This window comes from Morone saxatilis, unplaced genomic scaffold (genome assembly GCF_004916995.1).
Source record: "Morone saxatilis isolate NCDOM2014 unplaced genomic scaffold, NCSU_SB_2.0 Contig16, whole genome shotgun sequence".
Lineage (NCBI taxonomy): Eukaryota > Metazoa > Chordata > Actinopteri > Moronidae > Morone > Morone saxatilis.
In genome coordinates, this window is record NW_023339718.1 from 8169253 (window position 1) to 8189696 (window position 20444).

The window sequence follows — 20444 nt, forward strand, 5'->3', positions numbered from 1 at the left end:
CTCTGAGAGAAAACTGTGTTTATGTTGCTTTGTGTTAAGGAATGATGCAGAGTAAGGCGGAGACTACACCAAACTATTTCCACATCTAAATGAGGCCGTGTAATTACAACTTTGCAAACTCAATATTTCATCAGTCATATCATCTCACTGTGTTTGTCACTTCTGTTTTGTGACACTTTTGTAATGGACAGATAGATTTTGTAAAATTTATATGATCCCTCTATCTTATTCCTCTAATATTTTGGTGGTTGAACAACAATACAGGCTGCACCATGTTCTTCTGAACAATAATCCTTCTGTGTAATGTGTGAATGTTATAGATATATGTCAGTGACTTGTTAAACAAACTCAGAAACAACCCCCTCTTAATAGTGCTTCTCCAAGAATAATTTATTTTATGTTTTTTTATGTTCTTTTGTCCAAAAGTGGGCGGCTGAACGCTCTGAAATTGGAATTTGCCTCATCCTCGTTCTCTGCTCCATGTTGGATGTGAGCCAACATCAGCAGCCATCTTTGTGCCAAACTGGGTTGCAGGGTTGGCTGATCAAAAACAATATGTGATGAGAACTCCACAGGAGCAACAAATCATAAATGTGACCTCAGTCCGCTTGCAGTGGAAGGCAGCCTTGTGTTAATTTTTGTGTTTAACTGATTTAGTCTCCGTGAAGTTGGCCTTGGGCAGGGCAATAGGTTTGGGCTCATTCATGACAATTTATAATTACAGGATTTAAAAAAAAACAACTCACATTTGAAGAGGTTTCAATAATGTGTAGATATTATAGGCTACTCATGTCATCTTATGGACTACAGGGTGGCTTCAGGGAATTTGTGGTCTTCAACAGTGACACTATAGTGTTCAGATGGAGTCGATACTCACCGTTTTCTGTTGTGTTGTGTTTCCTTTTCATTGCAGTATATCCTCATGTTTGCATGTGCACGGAAATGTTCCAAAGTGCTACCCTCGGATGCTGTGGGTGGTGCTCATTTCTTTATTATGCATGAAAATAAAAGTCACACTGGGTGAAATGGGATAAACCCAACAACAATTCAAGACAGACAATTGAAAACACACACTGGGATAACTGTTATGTTGGCTTTTTTTTTTTTTTTTAAGAAAACAAGGGGTCTTGTTTAAAATGTTGTGGATGTCTTTAGCCTATTTCATGTTTTTATTACCTTATAATAAGGTCCTTTTATGATGAGCTGAATATTGAAATGAATTTTACTATATCCTTGTGATGGGGAGATGTGCTCCCCTGTTTACCTGGCACTTCAGTTTGTTGTAATGCAATTGTTTTGTTATTTCTATGTAAGTACTTGAATAAAGAAAAATATCACTTGCCTTCAGCGTACTTGGGTCTCCACGTGCACGCGCGCACACGCACTGCGCAATGGGGCAATACACGCATTCACAATAATATAAACTACAAAAAAGGTGAGCATTAGCCGTCAGATATAACACATTATAACGTCGGACCAAATGATTATTTGTGTCGCTTTTGCTTGTTTCTGTCAGATAACTTCCTCAGAGGAAACGCGAGCGGCTTAGCTCCGGACTTCCTGTGTAATGCTCGCCTGTTGACTGGTGGAGAGGAATGAGGTCCTCGGAAGATAACAAAACCACCCAATGAAACCGGAATAAAAGTTCACTCAAAATGAGCTGGTAATGTATTTCGCCTGCCTCCCTAATTTAGCGTATTTTATCAAAAGTGTAACTCGGGAGTGATGCATTAATAGTCACGTAGAGCAGGTGGGTTGTCGACCGGGCTGTGGCTATTTCCTGGTAGCGCTACACAAACAGTAACGTTACAGTAGAGTTAGCGATAGCTCGGTAAACTCTCGGCTCACGAATAAAACCTCTCCTACAGACTTTTCATATGTTTATAGCAGTGTCTTCTCTAGTGAAAAGGTGCAAGCAAAGCCGTAGTTGTTGCTGACAGTCAGTGTCGACCGAAGGGTGTTGGGTAAAGCCGAGCAACGTTGTTTAATAGCTCACATGTACAGTAGCCAAGTGAGCTAGTTAACGCTAGTTTGGTCCCTGAAAACAAGATCTTTAAAAACATTTTATGGACTAATGCTATCGCCTGAAGTTACAGCTGCTTGTTTTATTACAGTTCGAGTAGACCTAGGTTGTGTCCTTTAGCGTAACACTGAAACTTAATCTGAGTGTTAGGTCAACAGGGTCAACGCCGAAACCATTTAAAGGGATTTGATCACCAGCTAACAGCAGCTAGTCCACTTAGCTTTTTCACATACACTTCACATTCATTGAGGGTTTTCTTCCGTGGAGACGTAACAAGTAATATGACAACAGTGTGATGTTACCAGCTGAGTATTTACTAGAAATTAGCTGGGTAGGTTCAGTGTGTTGATGCCGCTAACATATGTTTGTTTACTGCTACTCACAAAGCTGTTGTTTTCTTCAGGTTGCAGACGACTCCCATATGTTTTGTTTAAGTGGCGTAACACACGTTTGATAGTTGTTGGGTTAGTTTTTTTTTGGGAAACATTTGAGTTAAGTTTCGACTAATTGTCTGCTAGTGTGGAGTTAACCTGCTGGTAGCAAGAGAGGCCCCTGACAGCTAGTTTAATGTCAGGTTTTAGGGCCACAGTTGACACAGTTACATCTGCCCTGTACAGCCCTACAGGTACTTTAACAAGTATTTGATTGATACTAGTTGATTTATCAATTAGTCAGTTGACAAAATAAATTATTCTGCAACTATTTTGATGACCGATTATTCTTTTATGTCATTTTCCAAGTAAAAATGCCAAACATTTTCTGATTTCAGCTTCTCACATTTTAAAATTTGGTGCATTTCTTTGTCTTTGTCATTGTGTATTTGGTTTAGGATTGTTGGTTGGCTAAAGTAATCAATTGTAAGACATCATAATGTTGTTATAATGGATAGTTAGCACCAATTTCCATGAAGATTCATTGAGAATATACTTGGAAGATTAATCGATAATGAAACTATGAGTTCATTTTTTAACTCTAATCATCAAGGGATATGATAATGATTACCATACCACATAATGTTGTTATTATTATATAATATATAAATGTATACATTTGGAAATATGTAATTTTCTGTGGAGCCACAGATGATTATGGAATTGAGTTCAGTGAATAAAGACTATAAAGTGAATCTGCAAGTCTTCAGTAATCAGAGATCTTCCATCCAGCTGGTCATCTCCCTGAGAAAGTAAACAACAGCAATCAATAACAAAACAATAAAAATGTGCTATAATTTTCAGCCAAATGGCAACAAGAACAAAGTATTCACCCACAACAGAATATGTTTTGTGCGTTTCTGATTCTTGACTCTTCTTCCAGACAAGTTTATTTAGATAACATGATACATGAATGTCAATTGGCTTTACTGGCCCACCTCAGCACTAGTTCAGACCCAACCCCAGTTCGCTCAGGAAACAAGGAAAAAGCTCTTTGTAGAAATAGCTGTAGTCTGAATCTGTAGCGTTGTGTACTCGTGTCGTGTTTCATACAAAAGAAAATCAACTATAACTACTATAACTATAACTTTGATATGCCTTTGTGTTGTCTTGGCTTTTTGGCAGCAGTTTGTTTCATGTTTCCTAGCCAAGATTAGTTTTCTGCTCTTGGAAAATGGTTGCCCACCAGGTTGAGCAAGATGTGTAATCTGCTGTCACCCTGTGTGCTTATGTTTGACATAGGGGATGGCATCATTGATTCTTTCATAGCCTACTGTGTGCGGGACCAAAGGTTTGCTTAGCTATTGAGGGATATTAGAGAATCCAAATGTTGGTAAGTTTGACTAGATCATATCTGTAGCTCACCATTGAACTTTTGGTGAGTGATTAGTGAAGTTGTTTTTAGTTATTTGACAGAACTTTGTGCAAAGAAATGGCTGTTTAGACATTATTGGCTCATTTGGTTCATTGTCCTCATGTCGTAGGCTGTCAGGGTATGAAGGCAATGATTGTCTACAACAATTTCAATTGAAAGTTTGCGACAACAACAGTTGAATTCTGTCTTGAATTGAAATGCATCCCTAAGACTTCAGCTATGACTATGATTGATTTTCACAGCTATGAGAAGGTTGGTCATACAAGTCCTGAATTGTGTGCTGCTGTTTAGGAGGCTTGAATAAATCCAGTGCTTGTTTCTCACAGTTCATGAAGGCAGTTCAAGAGGAAATGGGGAGAAACGAGCATGTACTGTAACAAACTCTTTCAGTGACGTGTGTGTACATCATCTCCCTTTATAATATGTTACACATTCTGAGTGTAATTTTCAGGGTGGACTGTAAGCAAGACGGCGTCACTCAGTTCAGTCAGACAGTCAATGGCTGGCAAGCGACGCTCCTACCAGCACGCACCGCCAAACACAAGGTCAAGAGTTGGGTGCTAGACCAGTAAAAAGAGTCCTTTATGGACTCTGCTGACTGATGCATTCCAGTAGGGCTTGCACACTTGCTTCTATGACGTGAGGGGTTTGACTTTGGGGTCATCATCAGAACAATTCCACTTCCCAACATCTTCAACTAGCCCTCTGTGCTCCGTGGAATATCCAAGGTCGAATGATGCACTGTCCCTCTAATGGCATACACATTTTGCAGTTTTCGTGAAAAGCCATTGGTTCTTCCAGTCGGTGCATAATGTGTCCCGGATAGAGGAGACTGTTATGTCTTTGTTCTTGCCTACGTGCTTACTTGATGGCAGTGACGTGTAGCCTATTACAGCAAAGATCCGATAGCTCTCTAAATGCAAGTTGACCAACTTGCTGACAATGACAGCAAATTTGTAACGGAGCATTTTCTTTTTTTTTATGCCTCAAGGCCTGAAAATGGCCAATGATCAAGTATTACCAACAACCTCTCACATTACTGTGGTTCTCTAAACCTCTCCGGAGTAGTAAAGAAGATGAAGAAGTAAAAGTTTATTGGTTGTGAAGTGAACTTTTGGATTCAAATAGTGATGTAACAAATACTATGACTGTAGATTATATTTATCAAATTGTCCAAAGTATTTAGCACTAAATATGAGGGCAGTATTCAGCTGAACTTCCCATGCCTGCAATCACTAGGCTTAGATTTGTTTTCACAAAAATGTGGTGCAACACATACGTTTTCAGTCTTCAGCAGTCTTGTGGCCATGCCTCTGCCATGTTAGACGCCAGTTCTGGGTTCACAGGACCCGACTTACCAATGTTTCTAAATGTGACAGCCCCTACAGAAATATTGCTGTGTGAAGAAACATTAGAAATGATTCTCACAGTGAGTGACTACCATCCTCCCTCTTTCTCATTCTCTCCCTCTGGTTGCCTGTTACATTTTCCCTCTCCCTCCCCGAAGCACACTTCACTCTGTGTGTTTGCCAGTTCTCATGAGCAGCTGAAGAGACTGACCACTTTCCTTTGGCTCCTCGTAGAAGTGGATATACTCTGAATCTATAAAGTTAAGGGCTCTTTTCATTTTTTCCCCCCCAGCAAATATATCCTTTGGTACATTAAAGGGAAAGTCCGCCTTAATACAGTTACGCTTGGACCGACTCTCTTGATGTCATCGAGAAACAAATCCCTTCTGCCAAAACGGAGCAAAAGAGAACACTGAAAGCAAACATTTAAATATATGTTTCATCGTGTATTGACGGCTGTTTGGAACATTGTAGGGCTTATACTTAACTCTTCCATTGGGTTTGTGCTATGGATGTCACACAATTTTCTCCCCGACACACCCACCAAATGGGAGGAAACACTAAAAGCTGTTGCCAGACGTTGTGCAGTGTTGGTACAAAACTGATCTGTTGGTACAAAACTAGAATAACATGAATTAATGCAAAGTCACTTTGAAATGAACACTAGTGCACTAGGACATATAAAACACCGAATCAACAAAGTGGCAGTATACTGTCCAACTTCTACGTGTCCTTTTACTTATGAGTCATGTGATGTTCCCTTGAATTTCAGTTGTACAATTGTTCATTGTTTAAATGGACACACACTGCTGTTTGGCATATTTGTTAGATAAACTTTATTTATTCAGGAAGTCTCACTGACATCAAAATATCTTTTACAAGATAGACCTAAGACCAATTACGTACAACATCCTAATAGTACAATTCAGTGGCACAAAGCAGTCATCACATGTACAGACACACTAATTAAAACAATCCCAAATATTATCAGCTAGAAAGCCTTTAATGTCCCTCAACGGAATGAGCGTCTCCAATTTGTTTTTGCAATTCATTCCAGTAGCAAGGTGCATATAACCTATTAGTATAAAACACACAAATCAATCCACACTTAAATCTCACACTAAAACTGATGTTGCAAGATGTTGTCTGGCTGTGCGAGGCGGTTTCTCCTTATTGTAATTCAGGGAGAGTGCTAATTGGTCTCCAGCCTAAGTTTACATTCAAAGAACTCTTTGTATTTTGGAAAAGGAACTGCTAGATATACGTAAGTGTTGCACCTAATGTGACGTTATCGGTCACTAATCAGGTAATCAGAGAAAGGTGAGTCACATAAGATGGCAGTGAGTAATTTCTGTGGTTTTTTTCCGTGTTGGCTCACCCAGATGATGACACAATGGGTGAAACTACTTTTCGGAGCCAAAAGCAACTAATTTTGTGTAGAGTAATCTGTTTGTATTTTAATCAATAAAGGATTAATTCAAAACTTCAGTTAAGATAAGGACAATTGGTGTCTGATACAAACTAAAGCACAGCATCAACACAGAGCAAGTAAATCAAAGGAAATGATACCTGAGCCACGAGTGAAACCCATTTTTTTTTTCTTCTTTTTTTACTAGATTAATCCTGCTGTTATGTGACCATGTTGAGTTTTGTGATTGAGCTGTCATCAAAAGGATCTTCCCCACACATCAGTAGCATTCCCTGGTTGCTCAACGAGGCCCTACATCACACCCTCTCTTTTCCATCTCATTAGTCTACACACCTTTCTTTTGACGCAGCTGCTGCCTCACCCTGCCTGTCAGCGGCAACTGTCCATCATATAGCTTAGATTTCAGGCTATTAGTGCCACATCAATGACAACCTACAGCCAAGCACATTGGCAAGGCAGTGTATTCTGTCTCATAGATTCCCAAAGCACTCTGATGCTCGGCAGCAACTTATTCAGGCAAAGGAAAGGTTTTGAAATTGGGATAAAAGATTGTGTTTTAACTAAGAAGGAACAGGTTTCTTTTACTTTTTCCCAAACTATAGTCAGGATGTCAGTGTGTTTGTCTTTCAAGAGTGAAGAAAAGTTTGTATTTCATTCTGAGAATTAGGTGCAGCTACTGCAGTTACACTTAACCACATGACATGTTTTGTTTTATGTTTGATTTGTAGCACTGGTCTCAAGTTTTCTTTTAAGAGGAAGTCATTGTCCTGGCTGTACCCCTTTAAGTCCCAATATATCAGGGTTTCTGCCTGACAAATGGGCATAGTATTTGTCTGATATACAACATAGCACGCATCTGTGTTTGATTGCCAGCCGGGGTCATTCAGTAAAGCCACACTAAGAAGAGGGGACTGTTCAGTGATATCCGCCTGCAATGGGAGCCAGATGTGTTTAGTGATGACATGAAGTTAATGTCCATGGCTTTGACTGCACACTCCAGAGAAGCAGGAATTAACAGCTTCAGACTGTCCGTGTCAGGGGTCCGAAAGAGGCGCTTGTTCACCTTTTAGACCTGTACCAGCCTCTAGTCACCCATCATGCAACTGATGACAATCTAAGATTTCAGTAATCATTTCCCAGTTTCTTCTGTCTGTCACCTGTCATTTCTTTTTGTGTGATTTCAGGATTCCCTTCAAGATTGGACAACCAAAGAAGCAGATTGTCTCTAAAACCGTAAGTCACTCACTAGAACAAAAGTTGACTCAATTAACTCATTACTCAAAAAGCTTTAGTGTAGAAAATTCAATGAAATCTCTGTAAATTAATAAAAAAAAATGTTTTAAGGCAGTATATGAAGAAGAAAAACACATTTGTGAAGGTTTAGCTGTAGTTGTTGGCCTTTACAATTGGCATATACAACATGAATAGTAGTCTAAATAATGTCATCAGAGTGCCTCACCCAAAAGACTTATTGGATGCCAATTTGTCTGAGCCATGCAAGGGGGCAGAGGTGGTTACCTTGAAGTGACAGTGAGTGGGTGGTCTCCTTTCTGGAGAAAACCACTTCCAGTGTAATGGCTCTGTGGCCCGGTAGTCACTGTTAGACTGGGTTTCCAGCTTCCTGTGCCATCCTAGACAAAAACCAGGGAGTGGGTTAGAGGCAGCCCAGTTAGATGATCCACTAGCGACAAAGTGTCAGCTGCCTTCCTCGTTGTTTTGGCCACTGTGTTTAAATCCAGGAGCCCACAGGACCACAAGACAGGAACCCATGCTGCCTCTGTAACCTGCTTGGCATATTTTAGAGACATGGTTGGACAAATGATCTTAACCCTTGTTGACCCTGGGAACTTGATGTACTACTGTATTTTATCTGCACTTCCACTGAAACCCAGTGTTACAGTTCCTAAGCTATGGACTAGGTGTCATAAAAAGTTCCTGTTTCTGAGAAAGTACATGGCCCAGTAACTATTGTGGTAAAGGTAAAGGAGTAGACCACTGTACAATGGTTGAGTGGTAACACAAGCCTTGAAACTACGACAGCTTATGTACGCACAGGTTGCTCGTACAGTATGTGTAAACAGGAATTTTGTTGCCTAACAAATTTAGGAATCACAGAATTTGACATGAAATGTGTTTTTCTTTTAGGTTGAAAGAGACTTTGAGCGAGAATATGACAAACTCCAAAAGTAAGTTTAACCTAACCTTACCCCTCAACCCCTACTTTGTGTGTTTAAGGTCCATGTATGTGTGTAAAATGTTTGTTTTTTGGTGGCCTCAATTGGGTGAAAGGGGATTTCTCGTACACTATATCTTTGCACACATATTGTTTTTTTTTGGAAGTACAGCTAAGTAAACTCTCCTTATCAACATTGAATTTCCAGAGAAGATAAAAATGAAATTAGGAATAGCTTTTAGCTTTTTATAGCTTCTACTATGATGTGTATTTATAAACCCACTGCTGTGTAATGTCCAAATTGGGGTGTGTGAGGCAGCCCCCCCTTGTATTCCTTTGTTAATTGTAAGAATGACAGTAACTAAAGCTATGTTACTGCTGTAAGTGTTTGTATTATTTATCATGAATTATATATCAGTTATCGTGCATTCCCTAGCCAGAGAGCTCTGAATTAAGAAATATGTTCCAGCCACATGTAATGAATATGTTGGAAATCTGAAAACATTGGGAGATCTTTTCACAAATGTATGCATGTTGGCCCAAAATTAGATTGTTGTTGTGTGTTATTGTGTACTTTTACTTAACATGTAGGTATTTTGGTTTTACATGTTTACAAAGCACTCTGAGAAACTAACACTTAACATGAGCCTTCATTGTACATACAGTTTCTTTATCCCACACAGTTTGTCAATCCCCGCTGTGTTTGGTCCCTTTTTTTTTTCTCAACATTAAACTGTGAAAGGACCCACATTTGAGCTATGGTGGAGCCTGAAATTAGAAATTGTGAAAGAGAGCTTATTTTCTGTTAGAAAAACCTCTAGTATCCTAGATTTAAGTTAGAAGTTATAATTGTATGCAGTTTCCTGTAAATGCACCATTAGTGTTCATAAATGTGTTGAGAAAAAAGTCCAAGAATTTCAATAATTTGCAGAGGCTAACACTCTCAGGGCCTTTTACGAGTAACTAAAAAGCTAATTTATACATCTGTTGACAGATATTATTCAACCAGCCTTCTTCAAATTGAGTAACATGATCTCAGTATTTCTATGAAACATATGAGAGAGGGGTTCAGAACGCTTAAACACCAAAAGTCAGAGCTCAGAACATTCGGGCCTTCTCTCACTGTAAGGCAGAGGTTATAGAAACTCCCCGAGGGCCCCGCAGAATGAGTGGGAGCACCATTTTCCTCTCAGGTTTTGTTGAGTAGGAGGGCCCATTATCAGGAAGGTGTGGTGCCAATAGACCTTATAGATGAGTCAGAGCAGCAGGCATGTACAGACATTCAGGTTCTCCACCCTGGAGATCCATATCAACAAGTTCTGGTGCATCTTTGACCTAAATATACTTGGTACGCTTCACTGCCATTCCTGTTTCTGACAAAAGATGGAATTTTACAAAACATTTTACATATATATATATATATATATATATATATTCACAATTGGCAAATATGAACTAATCTTTTGGCCTGGGTTATTTGTCTGTTTAGCTCTAAGCTCGACACACAAAAACATATAATCAGTACATGACAGGCTCATATGATTTAGAACTTGAACTTGAGACAAATACTGGCAGACTTATTGATATGATGGATGATGTATAACGTTAAAAGTTACTTACAAATGAACTTGCTACAAACTCGCTCCTCTTCATCATCATACATCAGCTGGCCCCTGTTGGTCCGCTCCGGATCTGTCGCACATTCCGGCCCTGCTCGTTAGAAGTATTCGAGCTCCCAGTACTGGTGCGAGCTAGTGGCAGCAGCTAGTTCAGTTAGCATATGCAATAACGCACCAGTAAGTGACTTTCTTGTGTTACAAGAGAAAAGGTCCATGTCTGTGGAGTTTGCCGTTGTTTTTGTTTGTCTGCGACTATCCGATTACTGAAAAGTGCGTTGACTAAGACTCTTATTAGTGACTAATGATGAAGTCGACTATTAGGGGACAGCCGTAGATAAAATAACATTTGGCATGAATTATTCTACTTGATGCACACATGCCTGGTTGAATTTCTGATATAAATACTGTAGTGGCCCGGTTTAATGTACTGAAACTAGACAACTCTAGTTAGTAAACAGATTTGCACAATGTCTTATTATTATTATTATTATTATTATTATTATTATTATAATTATTATTATTTGGTTTTAATGGTGATTTACATGGAATTATACTGCCCGACCTGGTTCTGGTGTGAATGCCAGTGACAGATATTTACCCAAAAGGAAAAACGAATAGTCAAACATGGTTGAATGCCTGTTCCTTTTCTAGTGTCATGCAAAGGGTTGTATATGAAAGTCATATAAAATACACTAGTGTTTTTCCTGCTTTCAATAGGCAATGTGGCTAGATGATTGTGGCTGCACAGGTCCAGCATTGGGGCACTGGAGCAAGGAGCATCAGCTGCTCTACTAGGCTGCTCTATTAGCACCTTTTAGAAAGAGACTCCATGCTCACCTGGCACTCATCCAGAATGGCTCTCTAGCAGAGTCAGTGCTGACAGAGTAGGGAAGATGCAACAACATTGTGCAACACATTTTAAAGTAGGAGGTACTCTCTGAAACATGAGTTTCACATGCACAAACAAGCATTGCTCTCAGAGCATGCTAGTTTGTTTACATAGTGAGATGCTTTCACCCACTATCCCACAACCCGATCTCCATGATTGGCAGGGTTTTACTGTTATGCTGTTATTTTCCACATCTCATATTTGTCTCCTTTCATTACTCTCAAGTGTTAACTGTGTCAGCCAATTTACAAGACTATTTTAGTTTTAGTTTGTTCTACATGATGCCCTCCATTGACTCACTGGCATTCAGAACTGCATTCAAAATAAAGTCTAGTTATGTAGTATGAATTCTCAACTGCTTCTACTTGCGGCATCACAAAAACAAATGATAAAACTGACCATATCGGTATTTCCAGATGGTTTTTAAAAATGTCAGAGGCAATTTTCCAGTTGCAGGTATGACTCAAAACAGAACTGTCGTATAATAGCTGCATGGAAATATTGTCTCTTTAGGGCAGCTTTTAATTTCTCTGTCTATAAAACAGAAAACCTGCAGCGATTGTCTGATAATACAGTGCCCTGAACTCTTCACAGCACATCCATTTTCCTGGTCTGCATGCATGTTAAAAATGTGCTCACTGGGCAGCCTGGTTTTATGGAAACAGAAAGAAGCCCATTAATTATTAGATACTGACTAAATCCTGCCTAAAGTATTGCTACTAATATTGACTATAACGTGAGTAGCATTTGGTGCAATTGGAAATTTCTATTTCTATATACAGGTATGTGGAATGTAATAGTATATTTTGATGACTTTAGAGGAATATGGCTGATATGGCTTGTGAGACCCAGTTACATCTAATTGGTGAGTTAATACAAGAAGTTACTGTGGAGATTATTCTGACAGAATGTTTTTTTTCCTTTTGGTGTGAACAATAAGGGATGAAGTTACATCATTTACTGCAAATGACATTTTTGGAACAACCTCCATCTGGTCTGTGGCGATTGAGTACAGAATCCTAAAACACGTCAAGACAAACAAAAGCATTTAGAGGACAAGTTATGATAGAAAATAATGTTTTTTTATTTACCCTCAGACTCTGCATCTTCAGAGTTTACTAGCCTTTTGTCAGGGCAACCACTAAATGTTAAGTTGTTGCTACTGTTGACAGTTTTTCAAGACCTCACATGCTACTTTGTGGCAAAATAAACAATATTCCTTTTTGATTGTACTCTGTCTCTTCTGTGGTTCTGTCCATTAAAGGCAAAAAAAGCCTGGACAAACAAAAAAGGACTGTACTTATCCCTTATCTAGCTCCAGAACTCTTGGGAGATACTTATATGCACAATATTGTTTTAAAAATGTGATTACAAATTATTTTGCCTTTTTTGGAGTTAAATATTTCCTTTACTGTCCTGTCACTTGTAGATTGTTTTATAAAAATGGATCTGTGTGGGCTAATTCATTGTGTGTTCTATGGGTATATTAAAAGCTTCACTTATAAATGAATAATAATATTGATAAATACTAATGATTTTGGAGCATACCCTTTGAAGCCTTACCTGGGTTTCATTATAGAGGCAGCAGAGAACCAGTCATATTGTTTCATGTACCTGTGGGTATGCTGAAGTAACCCACCGTTTGTTTCCCAGCAGTTGAGCAATAAAACAAACTGCCAAAACTCTGTGTTTGGAGGCAACAGACTGCCATTTTTGGTTTACATAGCCATGTGCGTGTTACCAGTGTCTATAAATCTTGTGGCCAGTGGCCATAGTGCCCCCACCAGAAATCTTATGGGATTACACAGCTATTGTCTTGTCTTGTTTTGTTAATATAATCCCTCAAAGCAGAGATGGAAATGAAACCCCACCACATTCCCTTTTTCATCAAACCAGGAGAAGTGATATGACAGCAGTCTCAGGGGAGATTCTAAACCCCTCGTTTGCTTTAATTGATATAATGAATGGCATGTGTTTTCAGCCTCCATAGTCTGGTAATTGCCATTTTTAACACCCATCAATGGAATATGTGCAGTGAAATGATTGAAGACATTAATGCTTTTGAGCGCAAATGTAGTTGACAGTAACAAGAAGGATTCACTGTATTATTAATTAGCTAACGGATGTTATAATAACATTTTATGTGGAATCAATGAAATGTGTAATTCCTTCTTGAACCATGTTTTTTTTATTCTAATTTCCTTTTCTAGGTTTTTGGTTTGAATGTTTTTTTTGTTGTTGTCCATGTCGGGATTGATGAGTGGATGGAATACACTTTTAATTATATATAAATTAATTATGATACCTGTTGTGTTTCTGACTAATACCATTGTTCGTTATGCATTTCAGCCCATATCTCCAATTATTTTCAATGTTAGTGACGCTTTATTGTATTATTAGACCAGAAGCTGGCTGATAATAATTCTTCCTCTTGTCTTACAGGCTGGAGGATCAGACGAAAAAGCTTCACAAGGACATGAAGAAAAGCACTGAGGCTGATTTAGGTGTGTTCTGCCACCAACTTGTGTGTTACTGCCGGGTGTGCCATTGATCTCCACTTGTTCACCAACATACTTGATGTTGCTTGGCAGGTTTTTCAGAGCTAAAAAGACATTTGGTTGTCTTGGTTTGTTTGGAGGCGCGTTAGCTCTCTGAAAATTGAGACGAGAGAGTGCGGGTCTTCGCCTTAATCTTGTATAGGTTTTTCTAGGCTATCATGGTCTGTGTGTGTTAGTATGAGTGTATTTTTTTTATGCAATGTTCAGTTAGGGCTCGATTTGTATGCCTTGTATGCCATCTCTGCCTTCATTTATTCATGGTTTGTCGGGCACAGAAAACATGTTTACTCTACTTTATATTTGCTTATTTGTTGGTTTTGGTGTTGTATATTTGAGTAGCAGCAGTAGACATGGCCTGTGGTAAGTAGTCAGTTGTGGGGGTGGAGGAGCGGGGACGAATGAAGGAGTGAGAGGCTTCTTCATTTCCTCTCCTTTGTGCTCTGGAATATGGATGTCTGCATCATCAAAGTGTCATAGCTGTCAGGCCCTCATTATCGTTAATGGATTCCATCTGTTGCGCAGGTCCCGTCTCCACCAAACCTCTACTAAACAAAGAACTGGACCTACTCTGCATGTCAGCACTGCATTTAATACACTGCTTTCTATATCGACCATCATTTATCAAATCAAGGGTGGCGATACGCAGAGCTCTATTGAACTCACTGCCAATTAGCTGGTGAGGGACGATAATATCTTTTAAGGGCTACTCCGGTTCACAGTTTCAATTACACTAAGTAACAGAAGGCAAAGAAAGTGGCAGGGATAACTGTGCTTTTCATACTGAGAAATTGTTCATTTTCGCTTCAATCCTAGGTTATTACAAGGGATTTCACTTATTTGCACGCTAGTAATACAAATAATTAAATCACTACCCACAGATCACCTTTTGATTTTCATGACCCCATAATCAACATGTCTCTGTTATATCAGACAATGTCAATATCAAGCAATTTGCTACTTGTCAAAAGGAGGGAGATATATACACGCCTCACCACAATAATTGATTGCTTGAAAATTGTTCTTAAGAGAATCCCAAGGTAGTGTGAAAAGACTGTTCCAGATCTCCATGAAGCCCATTTTCACCACAGCCTCTCCTGTCAGCTCGTGTCTCCTCAGTGAAGCTCATTTATTTTGACTGTAAAGCCATAATCTGATATGTGCTCTGTGTCTAAACAAAGTGGCATGAGTGCAGATTAACAGTAATTGGTGTTGTCAGTGTAAAAACATTGCAAAGATTCTTGGTGCTATAGTGAATATTTAACACGGCAGCCAGCCCTACCAACCCCTCAGCACTGCGCCATTCAACTTTTGCTCTTTAGTTATTTCCCAAAAGCTCACTTCTGAAGACCCTACCACATACAAACTCATACACTGATGAAACGCTTTAAGCCATAGTGTAATCCACAAAAACTGCTCCCAGAACAATGTAAATAAACCTGGTCCTGAATTGGATTAGAATGTGTAGACATCTTCAGTAATCATTTATATGGACTGTAATCTACATGATTGTCTTTTCAAAAAGTTATTTAACTATGTTTTAACAGTATCCTCTTCTGTGTGTGTGTGTGTGTGTGTTGTCCTGTGGTGTGTGTGTGTGTGTGTGTGTGTGTGTGTGTGTGTGTGTCAGCCATGTCCAAAGCAGCTGTGAAGATCTCTGCAGACCTGCTGAGTAACCCGTTGTGTGAACAGGACCAGGCCTTCCTGGAGTCCATGACTGCTTTAGATACGGCCATGAAAAGGATGGACTCCTTCAACCAGGAGAAGGTCAGTCAGAATCAATCCCACAGTCTTTCACACTTTAAAATGTAGTGTTTTATCTCACTCTTTTGCTATCTTTCTCCGCTTTGTTTTCTTGGCACTTGCCATTGGCACTGATACCATTAGATTGGTATCGGGGGAAATGTCTTTCCTCAGACATACAAAGTAGGAAACTAGACTAGTTTTTTTTTGAAAATGCATGTTTTCATATTTGTCAATATTGTGCAGCCTGTGGACTAAAAACTATCCGTATGTCTTTCCTTCTGCTGTTTTTGAAAAGCATCTGTGGCATCATCCTCTATAAGCTCAAGCTACTGGTTATCAGCTGTGAAAATTGATGCATTTGTGACTCACTGGTGTCTAAAATAACTCATACAATGGAAAGGCCTTTTCCTCAACAGAAAAAAATATTCCCTACCATTAAATTCATATAAGTAACAAGTCTAGTGTATTGCTTACATTACTTATTGAAACAAACATTTGGCTTCTCTTCAAAACTTTTTTATTTTTTATTTTGCATTATTGGTTCACCCAACCCCATATAGTCAAGCAAACAGTTGGTTGTTTCCTCCTTCATGGAGAACAGCCACTGTAAGCAGCTTGAAATAATAATACTTACTATTATTCTCAAATCCCCTGCGGACAAACAGGCAGACTCAAAGAGACATTGCCATCCATAGAGCTATTCCGCTAGTGTGGCTAAAATATGGTCACTTCCGTCATCTACATTTTCTTGTTATACATTTAGTTCTGTTTGTATTGTAATGTTTAGAGTATTTGTTGATTTGGAGTGCGATTCTTGTAATCTTTGTGCTTTTCAATCTTGTATGTTTTGTCCTAAGGGGCAACCGTAGATGGGCAGATAGATATTGCTTTCCAGAACTCTAAGCAGTACAGAATACTCTTGCCTCGCTGTCTCACAGCTGTGAAGATCTCTTCTTTGGCTGTCAGGCCTCTTCAGATTATTTGCCGGTTGCACTTCAGGTTTTTGATTAGAATCATCGCCAAAGGTAGTTATAATGTGAATCATAGTGGCACCGCATGTGTGCATCCTCAAGGCACTACACTGTGAAGGCTAGACTTTTAAAGAAGAAAAAATACAGAAGAACACAGGAGATCACACTAAAGGCATATACCGATTGACTTTTTTCCATCTGTGTTTTCTTGACTCATTGCCCTGCTGTTAGGTGTTCTATGCTTTTCACATTTGTTGCCTTAGAAATATTCCCCTTTCTTTTCACATTTAGATGTGTACCAGAATGATTTCATAACCTTTTACACAACAATGATCTAACTAGGTGGAGAAAATGAATACCTTTCTAGAAAGTGCATTTTTTAATCCCCCATGGTTAAATTGTAGTGTAGTGTCTTGGGAATAGCACACCATCTGGATTTGTATATATGGGGTTGAGTGGACATGATTTATATTTTCTGCAAAACCTCATGAACTGGCCCCAATTTCCATAGAAAATCAAACCGTTACCTTTCCCCCAAGATATGTGAGTGAAGCAGTGTCTATGCTACGACCCAAACTCTCTTATCATTAAAACTGATTGAATCCATTTTGAAATATATTGTCAATCTAAGTAGCATGAGTTGATTACTCGATTTGTATTTTAAGCACAATGAGTTTTCTTTATACTTTTTATACTTTTTCAATACTTAAATCATCGTATTGAATGTTAAATTTGCTAAACGTGCAAGGGGGAGTTTAAGCAACTATAGTGTAGCAGTCACTTTTGTTTCTTTCTTTTCTTCTTCAGCTTAAACATACCAGTCTTTTAGACGGGCTCTGCTCACAGCTCATCAAATTTTACAGGAGCAATTTTGAGTGACTAGACAAAGTAGAATGTGGGTTGGATGGAGCGTGTGGGTTTGTGACCCGAGGTGCGTATGTTCCAGGACTTGGCTTGGTCTAGTGCCCAGGAGTGCACTCCTGCCAGTTTGACTGTTTTCAGTATAGACTAACTTTTACATTCTTCAGATTTGACACAATATCAAATTTTCTTTTTTACATTTTCCTTCAAATTCGAAATTGAAGACTTTTCACCAGCACACAGTTGATTGTCAACAGGGATGTTGGGTTCTAATCCACCTGATAGGTCAGGCCATTGCTGGATCCAGCTTGAGCTTGCACAGTCCTCCTCTGTACCCTCATCCACTTGGTCATCTCTCATTTTAATGTGATTTTGTATTTTTACATTTTAAACAGTCCCTAGTAGCAAAAGGCACAGCTCGCCTTTATAGTGTGTAGTTGTGATTCTATTTTCTGGCTCCATGCTGTGTAGTTTTCCTCTTTGGCCCTGTGACTGGGATGTGTTTGACAGTGATTCAGCTAGGCAGCACAGTTTTTCACTTGTGGAGGACAACAGTCACCAACTGTATTGACGTGGTTGTATTTTTTTTAACACACTTTCATCCACAGTGGATTTTGACAGCTAGGTCACACCTGATTTTCTCTGCACTTCTTTCAGTCTTACTAAATAAAACTCCTTGGCTTAACACAATGTTCAGTTCCAGGTTTGGGCAGGGCTGTGTGGCTAAAAGTGAGCTAAAGGCAAAATAGTGATTGCGAGCACTTTCTGGTCAGTCTGCTATGTGGAATATCACCTCAGGTTTGCTAGGTGTTTAAAATCCAGCAGAGCTCACTCGAACACTGCTCGAGCTTCTCCCTTCAAGCTGACTGTTGATTCTGACGGCACCAACAGCAAACCCTATTGCTCCAGCAAAACAGACACAAAAGCATCCACCCTTTGCTCTTCTCCGTGTTGAGACGAGATGTTCTGCCGCAGGGCCCGCAAGTGAGAGAGCCAGCAGATAAAACGTGCAGTGATAATGAAGGCAGCAGTGGCCCAGGTCTGTGTGTTTATTTCTGGGGCTGAGGAGGGCGCACAGCCCCGCCGGCACACTGCTGCCGAAGCTGAGCCCCAGTGTAGATGGCGGCAGCGCAGTAGAGGATGCTCCGTTTGGAGGGATATTGATTTCCTCTGCGATCTGTGTGTATTTTTGGGAGGCCTGTGTGCCAGGATGGCCTCTGCCCCGTGACTCACTGATGGAGACTACTGCTTGAGCGTCGGCCTCAGGCTCTGCAGGGCCTCCAAGGAATAGTTCTGCCCCCCCTCTCTGTGGGAAGGGGCAGAGGGTAGAGGGCACCAGCATGCTTAAGCAAATCTGCCGCTGTTGTTCTCCCTCCTCGCTGCATGCTCTCACCTTAGAAGCAGCGGCGCAGCTCAAGTCGAGGAGGGGGGGGATGGTGTGAATATGTAAAACAAAGAAAATGTGAATTCCCATGTACTTATTTGTTATTGGTTCTCTGTTTTCCCTCAAACCACAATCAACCATTTTGTACTTGGAAATCTGCCGGAGTGAAGCAGAGAGTGTTGCTGTATGTTCTCATAGATGGTCAGGGCATTTTTACAAAGCACAGCTGCGATCTCGTTTCCTTGTTGTTGTGTGATTGACTGTCCTTCCAATAGCGAGTGAACATATGATTAGTGGAGCTGCTCACTGTTTTCATGCAGCTGTCACTTCACATCTCGCTGCTTTAAATTCTGCTTCTCTGTTCTTAGCATTTACTGTTCACTTGACTCAATTGCCTGGTTAACTGAGCTTTGTGTCATGCTCGAAGATCCAGTAGTAACAGTCATTTTGAATCTGCAATGTAAATGACGTTGGAAACTTTATTAATTGTGCGCCAACTTCTGTCGATGAGACTTGGTGCCGGGGCTGGAGGCCTCAAGATGAGATGCTCGTTTACTTCCATTTAACACCCCCCTTCCCCTCCTTCCCTCCCCTGTTGGTTCTGGCAACCAGAAGGAGAATGCAGGAAAATATAAACTGTTATTGTTAAAATGTTTGTTTGCAAAGAACTTTCATCTTGTAAGGCAGCCCACCCTCCACAGGATTTGAAATCAGTTGGGCTTTGCTTTCATGTCCGTCCCCTGACAGTTCCATCCTTTTGTATCGCAAACTCAATGAATATTCAGGGGTTTCTCCTCAGGGCTTGTGTACAATAAAAGAGTCAACGTCACAAAAGTTTCTTTGCAAGCCCCCCCCCACCCTTGAGTGCTCTGTTTGAAATATACACAATTGTTGATGTTTGTGCAGTGGCATTACTTAGCAGCTAATGAGCGAGAGATGTAAACGCTACAGTTTTGATGTAACTCAATTTGACAATGAATAACAATTTGTAATGCCACTTCCCTTGATATAGTGGTGTTCATTGCTTATGTTAACTGTTCTTTTTATCTCAGGTCAACCAGATCCAGAAGACTGTTATCGACCCTCTAAAAAAGTAAGTGCCCATCTTGATTCCTCATGTTCTTGAATTTTTTTTTTTTTTGCTATATTTTAAGGGTTGGCCTTAAATGTCTCAATATTAGGGTCAACAGTTGTTGCCGATAAGTTTAACATTTGTCTGGAGTAGCAGAGTGGTGGAGTTTTTCCACATAAGGCCATACAGTGAATTTAAATGCATTACACAATCACAGGAAAGTACTGTAAATGCAATTTATTTCAGTTTTTGTGGCTTAATGTTTCGTGATGTGGTAAATCCATATGACACTCTAGGCAGATTAAGTCCAGTGCCCAGTAACATTTTTACTATGTGACCCAGCTCTGCTCTTCACCCTGGTAGTGCATGACCACAGGAAGTCCTGCAGTGTAGTTATACAGGTTATAAAAATGAACTAAGGAGTGAGTGGTGCTGCTGTGGTGGTAGTGTGTCTGGAAGAAAGTTTATTTGGTTCTCATTCCTAATACTCGCCCCCATTTGAGCAGACTGTGAGTGCTATTCCATTCCTTAAGCCTCACTTTTTCAAACACACTCACACACACACAC

General features: G+C 39.8%; 1 protein-coding gene across 1 annotated transcript in view; it reads left to right on the forward strand.

Moving 5' to 3' along the window:
- Positions 1-1509: 1509 nt before the first annotated feature.
- The window catches only part of bin3 (bridging integrator 3), a 28455-nt gene continuing 9520 nt past the window's right edge, over positions 1510-20444 (forward strand). The window contains exons 1-6 of the mRNA XM_035658091.1: positions 1510-1663; positions 7792-7840; positions 8753-8793; positions 13731-13792; positions 15474-15610; positions 19858-19898. Of these exons, the coding sequence (XP_035513984.1) occupies positions 1656-1663; positions 7792-7840; positions 8753-8793; positions 13731-13792; positions 15474-15610; positions 19858-19898 (338 nt within the window). The 5' untranslated portion in view covers positions 1510-1655. The remainder of the gene's footprint in view (positions 1664-7791; positions 7841-8752; positions 8794-13730; positions 13793-15473; positions 15611-19857; positions 19899-20444) is intronic.